The 15,010-nt window shown below is 63.2% G+C and overlaps 1 protein-coding gene across 1 annotated transcript; it reads right to left on the bottom strand.

Moving 5' to 3' along the window:
* Positions 1-994: 994 nt before the first annotated feature.
* INPPL1 (inositol polyphosphate phosphatase like 1) lies at positions 995-13,875 on the bottom strand. The gene is made up of 28 exons (XM_030951719.1): positions 13,687-13,875; positions 9,623-9,686; positions 8,765-8,915; positions 8,559-8,679; positions 8,344-8,481; positions 8,171-8,261; positions 7,854-7,943; positions 7,463-7,561; positions 7,127-7,277; positions 6,804-6,910; positions 6,450-6,552; positions 6,177-6,373; positions 5,678-5,795; positions 5,060-5,156; positions 4,838-4,976; positions 4,648-4,747; positions 4,477-4,565; positions 4,316-4,397; positions 4,138-4,227; positions 3,913-4,026; positions 3,711-3,799; positions 3,528-3,615; positions 3,291-3,446; positions 3,136-3,220; positions 2,594-2,743; positions 1,800-2,523; positions 1,591-1,709; positions 995-1,125 (listed from the first exon to the last, which is right to left on the bottom strand). Exons 1-28 carry the CDS (start codon positions 13,866-13,868, stop codon positions 1,035-1,037), a joined length of 3,825 nt encoding a protein of 1,274 aa, XP_030807579.1. The 5' UTR covers positions 13,869-13,875; the 3' UTR covers positions 995-1,034.
* Between the last annotated feature and the right edge of the window lie 1,135 nt (positions 13,876-15,010).

Below are 15,010 nucleotides of genomic sequence, written 5' to 3'. Positions count from 1 at the left end.
CTCTGGAGCTGGGACAGGGGCCTACAGCAAGGGGAGGGGGCTCCCAGGGATGGTGACAGGCACCCCTTGGGTGGGGATGGGGATCTTCCAGGGCGGGAATGGGACATCCAACTTGGGGACAAGGACCCTGAGGGGGACAGGTGCCCTGGGGTGGGGACAGGGATGCCCAGGGTGGAGACAGGAACCGTCACAGTGGGGATGAGACCTTCAGGGTGGGGACAGGATCCTTAGAGTTGGGGATAGGGACCCTGAGCTGGGCCTAGTGTTGTCTACGGGGGCTGGCTGAGCTATCCCATCCCATCCCATCCCATCCCATCCCATCCCATCCCATCATGAAGGCACTTGGGTCGAGACATGACTTTGCTCAGAGCCTCCTCCTCCTAGCTGTGAGGGGTCATGGGGGGAGCCAGGATCCCAAACAGGGAGCCAGGTTACCCCCAAACACCTCTTCCCCCATCCCTTCTCCCAATAAATAAAAAAATAACTTAAATGTCAGGACACCCTGTGGGTATCCTCATGTGAAATTATCTGACCAGGACCCACCACCCTCCTGCCCCCACTCCCCCTTCGTGCCCCATTACCCTGCACCCAGGGTGGGGGGTGGGCTGTGGAGGTCATGGGGTTCCCACTTGCTGCTGGTGATGGTGGGATGAATGGATGCAGGATCTGGGGCTGTGGGATGAAGGATCCTCAGCTGCAAGATGCACAGCTGCAGGATCTGGGATGCACATCCATGGGACCCAGGGTATGGGGTCACAGGATGCTGGGCTGCGGACACACGGCCACAGGATCTGAGGGATGTGGGATGCGTGGCCGCAGGATCTGGGATGCTCAGCTGCAGGATGCAGGGCCACAGGGTCCAGGACACGTGGCAGCAGGATACAGAATACACAGCCATGGGATCCAGGATGTCCATCTGTGGGATGCAGGACGCTGGGCCACAGGACACACTACTGCAAGGTCTGAGACGCAGGGCTGCAGGATCTGGGATGCTGGGCCACGGGAAGCACGGGATGCTGGATGTGCGGTGGCAGCTACTTGCGGAGCTGGAGGCTCTCCAGAAGCATGCGCTTGTGGCCGGGCTCCAGCACTCCAGCCTCCTCCAGGTCCTCCTCTGTGATGTCACTGGGAATGAAGCACAAAGATGGGGCTCTCTGACCCTGAGGGGCACCCCAGACTCGGGTGGGCTCCCCACATGGGGGTGCTAGAGCCCCCACTCAGGTTGCTGGGTGCACACCCAGGCTCCATCCTGTCCCTGCTGCGGGGTTTTGTGACCCTCAGGGGGCACTGGGGATCCTGAGAGGCAAAGGGCACGTGGGAGCAGCGGGGACACCCAGGAGCAGCAGGGACCCCCGAGGGCAGCACAGAACCTTTGGGGGCCATGGGGCCCTCCGGGGGCAAGTGGGGACCCGCAGTAGGCAGTGGGGAACCCCCAGGGATAGTGGGGACCATCAAGGGCAGCACCCCAAGAGACCTCCCCAGAACCCAGGCATCACTGTGACCCCCTGGGGAAGACATGCACTGGGGCTGGCCAGGCTGGTAGTGGGAGTGGGTGGGGGTCCCTCCCCACCATTCTGGGGGGCTGCTCACCTGAGGAACTCCAGGTCGTCCCAGCCGTTGCGCACCAGCCCCTCCTCGTACCGCTCCAGCCCCAGTGCCCGCAGCCACTCGCCCACGCCGGGCACGGTGCCTGCGCCACGGCCCAGTGCCTGCGCCCCAACAGCCTCAGCACCATTGGGCACCCCAAAAGGAGCCCCAGCTGAGGCGCTGAGGACCCCCACCCACCCTGCATCACCCACCTCCTCAGCCAGGTCCTCCTGGATGCTCTCCTGGATGGAGTGGGGAGGGAAGGCAAGGGGGCGGCCATAGTCAGGGTGCAGGCAGCGGGGAGGCAAGGCCCCCTTGGCCAGCAGCGGTGGTGGGGGGACCACCCTCCCCTTCCCACCCCCGTAGTCCACCTCACTCAGTGTCTTGGCCATCTGCAGCACCGAGCAGGAGCGGTCATCCAGCAGCCCTCCCGGCAGGCCCCCAGGAGCGGGCAGTGCCCCAGGAGCAGGCAGCCCCCCGGGAACAGGTATCCCCCCAGCTCCCTCCATCCCAAATCCAGGCCTGGCGGCTGGGGGTGGCCGGGGGTGCAGCTTGGGCAGGGGAGCCTCTCCGAAGGCAGCAGGGTGGGATTTGGGGTCCTCACACCCACTGGATGCCAGCAGCTCCTTGGGGGTGCCCAAGAAGGTGTTTTGGGGGAGCTCCAGCTCCCGCGGCAGCGGCGGCGGGGGGAAATCCGGTGGGGGCAGGTTCAGGGTGCCGAGCTCCTCCTCCTCATCGCTCTCGCCACCACAGCACGCCGAGGGGCACTGGCAGCGCTCCGGCACTGCCAGCTGCAGCTTGGCCTTGGGGGGCTTGCCAGGGTCCCCTGGCACCAGCAGCTGGTGGGGGACCCCCTCCAGCACATAGTACGCTGGGTTGTTGAAGCTGTTCTTCAGGGGACCCCCTGAGTGCTCCGGCACTGCATCCGCCTTGGACCTACGGGGACAGGGTTGAGCGCGGCACCCCCAGAGGAAGCCCCTCCCTAGCCCTGCCCACACTCCCTCACCTGCTCGGGGTGGTCTCGTCCCTGGGGGTGCTGCGGTGCGGGGCAGGGGGACGCGGCGCAGCTGTGGTGCTGCTCTTGTCGGGCTCCTCTGGGAGCTTCGCCAGGATGGTGGTGGGGGGCTCAGCACTAGAGGCCTTCCGCCCAACAGACCTGGCAACAGGAGGTGCTGGGTGGCCCATGGGGCTTGAACGTCCCCATTGGGGTTCAGACCCCCAGGACAGGGCTCAGATCACCCAGGACAAGGTTCAGGCCCCGTGGGATGGGTCTCAGCAGCCCAGTTCAGGGCTCAAATCCCCAGCATGGGGCTCTGCCCTCTAGGATGAGGTTCAGCCACCAACACACGGCCAGAGCCACATTCAGAGGCTCAGAGCCCCATCCTGCCCTGTGTGGCACAAAACTGGCATCAGGACTGTCCCCAGCCACATCCCACACACCAGCCTAGAGGGATACTCTAAGCAATATCTGTGCTCAGGTGAGCCCCTCAGGCCTCCCGACCCCCAGGAACCGGTGCCCCCCACCCTGCCAATCCCTGTCCCCCATACTTGGCATTGTCCTGGGTGGCCCTGGCACCTAGCAGCACCTTCCCTTTGCTGGCTGTAGTCTCATCCTTATCGATGCTGATCCACTCTGCCAGGGAACAGGGGCTCAGTGGTGGAGTCCTCTCCCCAGGGTGCCCCCCTGGGTGAGGGGCGCTCACCATAGAGCCTCTCGCGGGTGCCCAGGCGCTCCGTGGGCACCCAGACCTTCATGGAGCCACGGATATTGCCGGTCTCCTCACCACGGTGGGACAGGTAGGTGAGGAACTGCTGAGCTGTGCTGCCAATCATGGACTTCAGGGCAATGACACACTCCCCTGGGGGTGACAGTGGGAGAGGTTGGGGGTGTGCACCCCACAGGTCCCCGGTGCTGGCATGGTGCTGGAGTGGACACTCACCATAGGACTCGTAACCATCAAGGGATTTGACGGTGAGCAGGAGGTGCTGGTCCTGCAGGTACTCAATCTCAGAGAGGATGGGCTTCAGCTGTGGCAGAGGGAATGGGGTGCTGGCACTGAGCAGGGGTCTCCTGTCTGCAGCTTCCCCCAGCACCACCCTGCCAGCCCCCAGCCCCTCCTCACCGTGGGCAGCTGCCGGGATGACCACTGCACCTTGAGGAAGTTGATGTTGTCACTGCTCTGGCTGTCATTCTCGAAGCTCTTCTTGAACTCTGTGGTGGTAGCAGGACATGGCATCAATCCTTTAGCCTTCCAGGTTGGCCATGAGCTTCCTGGGACCCCTCTCAAGCCCTGTGGGACCCCCCACTACCATTCCAGTCCTCACCTTCCAGGCAGGTAGAATAGAACTCGATGAAAAACTTGGTGCGACTGGAAGTCTTCACGATGGCTTCTATGCTCTCAAACTCGATGTATGCCTGCTCGGAGGACTTGGAGAGCCCTCCATGGAGAGGCAAGGCATTGGAATCCCCCTGGAGCCTCTCCATTTAGAGGGAGAGGTTGGACCATGGAGGGGCAGGGGACAGCAAGGGATCCCCTAGGGCATAGGCACCTTTTTTGGAAACGAACTGGGATGTCACTCCCACTTCAAAGGAGCCGAAGACGGGTGAGTGGTCACTGGTGACAATGTCATCTGTGCACCCTGCAGCCAGTGGGAATGGGGAAGAAATTAGGATGGAGCGGGGGGACCGTCCCCAGAACAGAATGCTGGGGGTGGTTATAGTGCTCACCATAAGCGTTGCAGTTGACGTGAGTCTCGGGGTAGGACTTCCAGAGGATGCGGTCACACCAGGACGGCACGTTGGTACGCACCTGGCATGGGTGGAGAGTGGGTGGGGGTTCAGATTGGGGTGTCCTCCACTCCCCCCAGCTCTCCCTACCCAGCACCTACCCCTGTGGGCTTCTGCTTGTGCCAGACATAGGTGTCCCTGGAGCCCCGCTCATAGCGGTAGGTTGGGGGGAAGGTGATCTCCTCCTCACCTGCAGGGACAGCAGCGGGTCAGGACAGTCCCCACAGCAGGGGCTGCAGCACCAGACCCTCCTGGAGCCCCCCAGTCCTCACCAAAGCGCAGGAACACCTTGTGCTTCTCCTTCTCCAGATTGAGCTGATCCACCTTCAGCAGCGGCTCCAGCTCCTTGCGGCTGATGTAGTTGAGGATCTCCTGTGGGGACCAAGGTGCTGGCACTGGGTTGGGAGGGGGACCCTGACACTCCCACCTGCCTTCCCACCCCCAGCCACCCCTTCCCCTGACCTGGATGTCCATGTCTAGGCGGTAATTGAGGTCCCCGAACCAGAAGAGGTGGGTGAAGCGAAGAGAGATGTCAAAGGAGCTCAGCTGCTTATCCCCCAGTGAGAGCAGGCGCAGGATGTCCAGGTAGTTCTGGTTCCTCCTGAAGCAGGGGACACAGGGACAGGGTGTCACAGACATGAGGACAGGGCCTGTCCCGGCCCAGCCCAGGGTGGGGGTGCTCACCGTGCTGTCTTCTCATTGCCAGAGGTGAGGTGGCAGTTGACAAAGCCAAAGGAGGTGCCATTGAACATGAAGGAGACACCCACAGCACCCTTGTTCCCTGTGAGGAATTGGGGACATTGGATGGGATCAGGCAACCCCCGATTCTACCCTGGGGACAGACACCCAGCCGGCCCCAGGTCACAGTGATGGGGCACAGTCCCCACCTGGCACAGTCCCCACACTGAGAGGCCTCCTCATCAAACACACCCCCAAAGTCCCCCTCGTGCACAGCACACTTATCCAGGGCCTCCACATGCAACACAGACATTCCCAGAACCTTCCCCATGCACTGCACACAAAGCCCTCCTCGTGAAACACCCATGCTCTGGGACCCCTCCCTGTGCACCAACAAGACCCCTCCATGTGCAACACACGTCAGGACCCCTCCTTGTGCAACCCTGGGACCCCTCCCCATGCAATGCCCACACACCAGGACTCCTCACCATGCAAGGTACACATGCTGAGACTCCTCCTCATGCAACACATGCAACAACAGGACCCCCCCCAGTGCAGACACCCCAGGAGTCCCCCCAGTGCAGTGCACAGCCCGTGTCCCTCTGTGCCCTGCTGCGGCCCTACCCAGGGTGTTGGCGATCCCTGTCTTGACGCTGGAGGTGCTGACATGGCTGATGCGGTTCTCGTGCTCTGGCTTCACCAGCACCACCACCTTGATGTTCCACAGGGACTGCATGGCCACCTGTGGGTGCCAGCACCCTCAGCCCCCTGCCAGCACGTGCTGGGGCCCCCTGGGGCCACGGGGGCCCCTCTGGTGTGTCCACAGGGAATGCTCATTACTGCTCCACCCCAGCCGCTCCCACCAAGGGCTGTTCCCCATGGAATCCCACCACCATCAATCAGCATCCACAGCTACCTAGCACCAGGAGACCACCCCAAAATACCTTGTGTCAGCAGACTGGAGCACCCACAGCCACCCAGCACCACGAGAGCACCTCAGAACAGCCGGTATCACAGAGCCAGAGCACAGCCACCCCCAGGACACTGAGCATCACACACCTTCACCACCCACCAGTGCCTGCACCCCAGAGCCCCCGGGTCCCCTGGACCCCCTGGCTCTTACCGGGCGGTACTCAACCTCAGTGAAGTCCTTGAGGACGGAGCGCAGGAAGTCCACCCACTCCTTGTCTCCCAGGGAATTCTCCTGGGTGCCAAAGACGTAGATGTCGTGCGGTATGGCCATCGTCACCTCGTCCAGGGTCTTGCCCAACCCCTTGGAGGTGATCCATGAAGTGATGTTCTTGGGAGGGGGAACACTGCCTGCAGGGGGACAGCACAGTTAGGGGGACCCCAGGGCCTTGACACCCCTCCGAGGGCTGCCCCTGGCCTTGCTCACCCATGTTCCAGGTGCCAATGAAGACAGAGATCATGTCAGGCTCGTCCTGGTGAGAGTGCTTGTTCTTCATCAGCTGCAGAAGCTGACAGAAGGCCTCACGTTTCTGCAGGAGGGGGCAGTGAGGGGGGGTAGAGGGGCTCCCTACAACCCTCTCCCGCCCCTCTGCTTTGGCTCAGCCAAAGCTGGCACCTCCTGGGCACGGGGACTACTCCAGGGACATCACCCAGCCATCAGGCACCGGTACCCAGCGCCTGTCCCTGAGCCCTACCAGGGCCCAGGGGTTAAATCCTGCCCCACCCCATCCCTACAAGGGACCCCTTGTCCCCCAGCCGCCTCCAGCTGAGTGTTACCCACCCGAGCACTGACAAAAACAAAGTCTTTCCGTTGCGTTTTATCCTTTTCCTTCTCAAAAACGATGCCCAGCTTGTTCTGCACCCGCTGTGACTTGATCAGCTGCCGAACTGAGGAGGAGTGGCAAGAGCTGTGAGCGTGCTGGCTGCTAGCTGGGTGCTGGAACCCCCCCAGACCATGCTTTGGGGGAACTGCCCAAGATGGGGACACCTCCAGCATGAGGAATCCCCCAGCTTCCAGCTCACCACAGAGCCTCACAGGGATGCTCCCCAGCACAAAGGCAGTCCCACGGGTGCTGGGGCCCTCCCAGACACCTTCCCACTCACTCTTGTCATGGGTGAAGGTGTTCCAGTCCTCCTGAGAGTCCTTCTGCTTCTTCAGCACCACTAGTTTACCCCCCTCCACATCCACGCTCAGCGTGTACTTCTGTGACTTCCCAATCTTGGTCAGGTCCCCCAGGGTGATATCCAGCTTCACCTGCCAGGGGACACTGGGATGAGGGAGGACACAGGGGACACCCCAGCAGCCAATCTGGCATCTGGCCTCCCCCAGAGACACCTAGGGATCTGTGCCCTCAGTGTCACACTGGAGGTACTCAGCTGATGCTGAAATCCCCCCAAAACTGCAAAAGGGGGCAGGCCAGGGGGTAGGGTAGGGCTCACCTCGAAGGTCTGCACTGGGATGCTCTTGGCCTTGCGGGAGAGGGGTTGAGAGGGGGTGGCAGGGGTGGCTGAGCTCATCTCCTGCAGGGCCTTCAGTGCCTGCCAGAGCCCCAGCAGGGTCAGCTGAGAGCCCACCAGTCCCCCAGCTCCACCAACCCATCCAGTCCCACCAATCTTCCAAGCCCCACCAGCCCCCTCAGCCCTACCAGTGCCAGCTCCATTGGCCCTTCCCAGCCCCACGGCTGCCTCAATCCCACAAGCCCAGCTCCACCAGCCCAGCAATCTCTGCCAGTTGCCCCAGTCCCACCAGTGCCCTCAGCCCCACAGTCTCTCTGGTTCACCCAGACCCCTCAGGACACACCCCCATCCACACCTGCATCTCCAGCCTTACCTTCTTCTCAATGGAGGACAGGAAATCTTTCAGCACAGAGAGTTTCAGCACCAGGTTCTCCAGCTCCTGCTCTCCACTCTGCCCTGCTGTCTGGAACCCCCAGCAAGACACTCCAGCACTGGGATGTGAACCCCAGACCCATCCCAGAGCCTCCCCCCACCCCAAGTGGCAGAGCCCACTGGCAATCTGGGATGGGGTAGGGTGGTAGGTGTTTCTCCACAGTTTTTCCCAGCACCTATGGACGGTACCACGGTTGGGTCTGTGGATGCAGTCAATGGTGGGGGGCTGCCACTGCTGTGTCCCCATATTCCCTTTACCTGTTGCAGGATCTTGGAGACCATGGGGGAGCTCTGCTGGTCAAACACCTTGGAGAGGATCTCCAGCCCTGCCAGCACCTTGTCCACCTCACTGGAGAGGCAAGAGGAGCCGGCTCACTGGGTGGCACACATGTCCTTCCATCTGTTCACCTATCCCAGTGTCTGGCACTCACCTGTGCAGCCGTTTGCAGGAGGTGACAAGAGTCTTGTTGAGGTGGGGGAGGCTGTTGGCCCCTCCCTTCACTGCCTCCAGATCCAGGCTGTAGCTGCCCTTCAGGTACTCATGAGAGATGCTGCTGAGCCCATTGGTGCTACAGACAGAGCATCCAGGGGGTGAGAGCCAGCAGGGAGGAGCAGGGGACAGACAGGGGGACAGGCAGACCCTCACCTCTCCACTGGCCTCTCTGGCACAGATGGCCCCAGGCCAGTGGGGCTGAGCCCCGCTGAGGTGCCAGAGAAACTGGTGGAGCCAGAGCGTGGTGGCAACGGCGGCTTCTCATCCTCTCCATCTGCAGTGGGGCAATGAGGGGGCCAGTTACCCCCACCCCAGGGGTCTCAGGACCCCATTCACCCACCCATGTCCCCCTGCCATACCTGAGTAGTCCCTGTCCTCCACGGTCTCCTTCTCCTTCTCCCTCTCGACAGGGAAGAGCAGGGTGCAGACCAGCCCCTGGTTGGGCTGCAGGTACAGGGCAATCAGCTCGCTGAGCGTCTTGAAGCGCCGCACCTGCACCCCCTGTGACGTCTGCGGGGACATCGGGACACCGGGACCATCAGCGCCTGCAGCCACCATCACCGCACCCCCCCAAGGTGGAGACAACACCAAGCAGGGAACCCACCATCCAGGGATGCCACCATGCAGAGACAGGAATCTCCCCAGGCAGGGATAGCACTGTGCAGTGACCCCCAGGCAGGCATACCACCACGCGAGGATCCCCTCGTGCAGAGATGCCACCACGCAGGGATGTTCCCATGAAGGGACCCCCTCATGCAGGGACCCCCTCCTGCAGAGACTCCCATGCAGAGATGCCACCATGCAGGAACCCCTCCGTGCAGGGACACCCATGCAGGATGGGGGGCTGACCCCACAGCCCCACGGTGGGGACCAGGGCCCGTTGCAATGGGGCCTGCTGGGCTGGTAGGTGGGCACACAGGGTGCAGGCAGCAGCCGTCCCTCAGCCTCCTCCCTCCCAGGGGCAGCTTTTCCTGCCAGCCTGGCCAGCACAAAGAGGGTTCTGTTGCTCTAAAAATACCCAGTGCCACAGCCAGCCAAGACAGGCACAGCCAAGCCATCCGGCACAGCCGGGCAGGCACGTGGCACAGGGCCAGGGCTGAGCCCAGCACAGCCACAGAGACAGGTAAACCCACAGCACGAGGCCAACACTGAGCACTGCTGAGCCAGAGACCCCTGGTGCCCATGAGCCAGGGGTGTCCCACACCCGCGCTGCCCACCTGCACGGCCAGGAAATCCTCCTCGTCCGGCAGGATGCGGTAGGTGTGGACATGCTTCTGGAACCTGTGGCAGCAGGGAGGGCATCAGGGTGCTGGGGGGTGGCTGGTGTTCCCCCCACCTGCCTGCACGGCCCCAAAGGGATGCCCAGTACTCATCCAGTCAGACCCCTACTTCACCAGCACCAACAGCGAGGAGCTCCAATACCTCCATTCCCCATGGAATGCAATGAACTGACAGGGAACCCATGGAAAACCCACGGGGAAATGCCTGCAGGATGGGTGCTGGGAGCCCGAGAGTGATTCCCCTGCGTGCTCCGACCCCACAATTGACAGCACTATGTCCTTGGCAGTGCTGCTGCCCCTGCTGCACCGCCTGTCTGTGCCAGAGGCACTGTCCCCAGCCCACGGCACAGGCAGGAGCTGGCAGGAGCAGGCAGGAGCTGGCAGCCAGGACACCAGGAAACAATTTATTTTCCTGTGGAAGCTGACAGGAACCAAGGACATGATCCCGGGGCAGGGGGTGATGGGCAGCGCTAAGAGATGGGGTGAAAACATCAGTGAGTGCAAGGAGCAGGAGTGGAAGCCCTCTCCATTTCAGGGACTCCAGGAGACAGGGAGCACTGCCAGACCTCCCCACTCCAGGGCTGTCAGCAGGGACCGGGACTCCTGAGCTGGCCTCTGGCCACAGAGGTCACCGTGAGCATTGAGGCTGCTGTCACCACACCAGGGCCACTCAGCTGCTGTGTCCCCTGCCCCAGGGGCAGCTTGACCCAGGGCTGGAGGACTGGGACAAGGCAGCATCCATCCCCCCACGCTGTGCCGTGTCCCTGGACAGGGTGCTGTGTCCGCATGTCCTATCCCCCACTGCCAGGTCCCCTGGTGTCACCCTACAGTTCTGGTTACCCTTCCACCACCCCACAGCACCAGGTCCCCTGGTGCCACCACGTTCCCTGCAGTGCCAGGTACCCCATTTCTCCTGCCTCCTCTGGAGGTACGACCTACCCCAGCATCGCTGGGGTCCTGCCAGGTGCCCCAATGCCCAGTCAGGGTCATTGTGAGGATGGGGCCATGGAAAACTCTCCAGTGGTAAGGGGGGCTGAATGGGACTCCACTATGGAAAACCCTGCTAGGATGGGGGACGGGATCAGGGGCTCCCAGACTCAAAGGAGTCTGTGGGAGAATCCCAGCTGGTAGGATGGGGGGGCACAGAGAGACACCCCCAAACAAGGGTAGCATAAGGGGTCTCTGTGGGAAGTCCTAATGCATAACTGGGGTCTCCATAGCAGGAGGTGTGATGTGGGTGCAAGAGGAACCCCAGCACAGCACCAGTACGTGGAACTCCAGACTGGAGGGGCAAGGAGCCCCCTCAGTTGTGGGAGACATCAAGGGGTTCTCTGTGGGTAACTGGCGGGGGCTGGAGGGACACCCGGCACAGGGGGTGGTGCTGTGCAGAGGGACTGCAGGGCCCCCTGGCTGCCCAGCCCCGCACCGCTGTCTGTCTGTCGGCTGCTATTTTGGTGAGCAGTGACGGGGAGGGGGGGCCAGAGAGCACCGGGGTTGGCTACAAAGAGCCTTTATGCGGGAGCTACGGGACTCCCCTGTCGCTCTGACGCACAGCACCCTGCCACAAGCCTGTCAGCACAGCGGGCACCCCACATCCCCACTGCTCTGTGCCACACAGAGTGGCACCTACCACCCTGCTCCACCAAGAGCAGGGTGTGGGCACCCTGGCACGGGGGATACCGTGTGCCCACTGGCACCACCCTGGCACTGGTGTCCCCCACGAACTGGCAGTGAGCCAGGATGGAAGGTCCAAGCCCCCAAGCTCCTGTGGGACACCACACCAGAACTGTCCCCACTAGCACTGCTCACCAACCAATGATGTCAGCACGCCCTGGGGCGCCGCTGCCATATGCTACCACTTCCCAATATGCAAGAGTGAGGCCACAAGTGTGACACCCTGGTGTGCCACGGTGAGACACCCCAGTGTGCCACGGTGAGGGCACAGTGAGATGTCCTGGTGTGCCACAACCAGCCCAGTGAGTCCATGGCACGCCAGTGGGAGGGTTAAAGGAAGCCAATGCTGCTGGGATCCCGCTGCAGTTCCCTTTCCTCCTCCTGATTCTGCAGCTATTTTTAGGCCAATGGCTCCACAGCCCTGTCCACCCACTCACAGGCAATGGGGGTGCCTGGTGAGATCACAGCATCAGAAACTCCCAATAGCCCTTGTTGGAGCGCAGCCTCCCAACCTGCATCCCTGTGACGGGCATTGCCATCCTGCGTGGTCCCAGTGCCACACGCCAGCTATGCAGCACCCATGGCCTCCTCACCAAGCAGTGAGAGACACCAATGACAGACCCACCTTACCCAGGCACCCGTGCCACAATGCTGTCTGCAGCCCCCTGTCACCCACACTGGTGCCACAATGCCCCCCAGCCACATGGCACCATCAGGTGCTGGAATTGCAGGCTTTCCCAGTGCTGTGCCCAGTGCTGCTGGCCAGCCCAGCTCTGTGGTGAGGAGCCAGTGCCCAGAGCCACACTGTGCCCACATGGCTGGGAAACTGCATTTGCCACTGTCCACAGGGCAGGACAACCATGCCACCATGGAGGCGGCATGCCTAGCAACTGCACGTGGCACCAGCACACAGCAACCCCAGGCCAGGGCAGGCCAGCTCACAGAGCACTCCCAACTCTCCCACAGGCTCTCAGGGCACAGAAAAGCTTTGAGTTCAAGTGCCCTCACCACCACCTCACAACCACATCAAGGTCCAGGTGCTGGCACAGGTAGCCAGCCTCGAGCAGAGCCAGTGGCGTGTCCCAGGAGCATCCCAGCACAATGAGGTGCCACAGGCCCCAGGTATGGTGGGGTGCACCCCTGGGAAAAGGCACTTCAGGACCCCCAGGGCTGTCAGCCCTCACCTGTGATGCGGCACAAGCTGGGAGCCATGGAGTTCCATGGCACAACTCAAGAGCACAGAGATGTCCCCCCTTCCCAGGTTGGGAACCCCCAGACATGAGGGCAGAAGCTGGGGACCCCCAGTGCCATGGGCAGGCTCAGGGACCCCAAGAGTATGTGGTAGGTGCCAGGCCCCCATCTCATAGATCCCCATGGTAGCAGGGGTGGGTGACACAGCCCCCCTGGAGCCAGCCCAATATCCCACCACTGCCTAGAGATTCCCAGGTCTCCTGGGACACCCAGGCCACAGCAGGTGCCATTGCCCTGCGTCCCAGAAATGCCAGTGTCCCTCTGAAACCCCAGGTCCCCCCATGTCTGTGCCCTCCCCAGCATCCACTGACAGAGCTGTCCCAGCTACCCTGTGCCCAAATTCCTAGCAACCCGCACAGTACTAGTGACCCCCATGTTTGCTGTATTCCTCAGGTGGCTTTCCCTCTCTGTTTGTTGCCCTCTTGGTGTCCCCTCCCTCTCCAACAATGCTCCCTGCGTGCTCCCCTGGATCCCTTCCAGTGATTCCCCCTGCCCGTGCTTCCTTGGCGCCCCCCTCCCGCCGTCGGTGCCTCCCCCACTGTTCTTCCCGGGGCTGTGCCAGTGCTTCCTTGGACACCGGCCCTGCGTACCACAGTGCTCCCCCGGATCCCTGCAGTGACCCCACCATGACGCCTCAGTGCTCTCCCCGGTACCTCGCAGGCACTCCCCCAAATCCTCCCCTCTGCTGGCCCAGGAGCCACCCCCGGCTGCCCTCCCGACCCCCTGCTCTCCCCGGACCTTCCCCGAGGCCCCTCTGGTGCCGCCCTGAACACTTCCACTCCTACGCCCAACTCTCCCCCGGTACCCCCGCCCCGTTTCTCCCGGGATCCCCCCAAAGCTCCGGCGGTACCTCGCCGGTGCCCCCTCAAGCTCCCCGCTGCAGCTCTGCCATGGTCGCCCCCGGTCCTCCCCCCGACTCCCTGCCCGTGCCTCCGCAGCTCTCCCGGCCCTGCGCCGGTCCCCTCCCCGTGCACCCCCTCCAGGCACCCCCGATGGCCGCTCCCGGGTGTCCCCTCATGCCCCGCCGGCACCGCGGGGGTGTCCCCCCGGCACCCCCCCGCCTGTACCCCACTCACAGCAGGCAGAGCGCGTAGGCCCCCGCCACGCTTTCGCTGTCCCGCACCAGGAAGCTGCCGTCCCGCCCGGCCCGTGCCAGCTGCTCCTCGGCCGCCGCCCGGCTCAGGTCCCGGTGGTACCAGGGGGGCACCGGCACCGGGGCCGCTCCTCCCGCGCCCCCCGCGCCCCCCGCGCCCGCCATGCTCCGCCGCCGGGGCCGCGCCGCGCGGCCGCGCTCTGAGGGGGAGGGGGAGCCGAGGGGCGGGCAGCGGGGCGGGGAAAGGTGGGGGACAGGGACATCCCGGGGACAGGCGGGGGCTTCGGGGGCTTCGGGCGCCGTGGGCCCCAGGGGGGCACCGATGAAGTACCCGGGGGCCCACGGGGAGAGATCCGGGGGTGGCCACCGTGAGAGGCGATCGCGGGAGGCGACCTGGGGGAGCAGCAAGGGGACCTTGGGGGAGCACCGGGGAGCACTGGTGGAGTCCTGGGGGGCGCACCCGAGAGGCACCGGGGCAGATCAGCGGCCGTGAGCAGGATGTTCAGGGGGGCATCTGGGGGTCTGATCGAGGGGCAGCGGCACCGAGGGGCGGAGAGCAGCGGGTAGCGGGGAGCAGCAGTGGGAGCACGGGGAGGATGAAGAGCACCGGGGCGGGGAGCACCTGGGAGAGGGAAAGCACTTGGAGAGATAGGGGCACCAGGGGACCACCAGGAGCATACCGAAGGGAAGAGTGGGGGCCCGGTGGTGTGAAGGCACCGGCAGTGTGAAGATACCGGGGAGCCGGGCACTGGGGAAAGGGGGGCCGCGGTGGGGCAGGGCTGGGGCCGGGGGTGAAGAATGGGAAACGCAACCGGGTTTCACCACCAAAACCGGGGACTTGTCCATGGGCCAGGAATCGGGACCGTGTCACCCCACAGCTGGGAATGCAGAGCACGTGGGGGGAAAAGGGATAACTGGGGTGGGCTCCGGGCCGGCAGAACTCCCTTGACAACCATGCTGTCACCTCAGGGTCCCTGGGATATCCTCCCCTTTTTGCCCATAATTTTCCCAGTCTCATCCTGTGCACCCCAGGATGTCAGTGACACCCAGGGCCCTGGAACCCTGTCAGGTGCTAGGACACATTCATGGATCCCATCCTCCTGGGGCCCAGTGGCAGGCAGCCCTGTGCCTGTACAGTGGTTTGGGGGAGGCAGTGCTGTGTAGCCAGGTTGGTCGGTACAAATGAATAGGAGTGATGTCTGCTTCATCTCCCCACCAGAAACAGGATGGGACAAGCAGACATCCCCAGGTCCCTCAACCATCCTATTGACCCCCACAACCATCACACAACATCCCAAGACCAAGCA

The sequence above is a fragment of the Camarhynchus parvulus genome, chromosome 1 (assembly GCF_901933205.1).
Source record: "Camarhynchus parvulus chromosome 1, STF_HiC, whole genome shotgun sequence".
NCBI lineage: Eukaryota > Metazoa > Chordata > Aves > Passeriformes > Thraupidae > Camarhynchus > Camarhynchus parvulus.
Note: the sequence above shows the minus strand (reverse complement) of the source record. Positions and strands in the feature narration are given on the sequence as shown.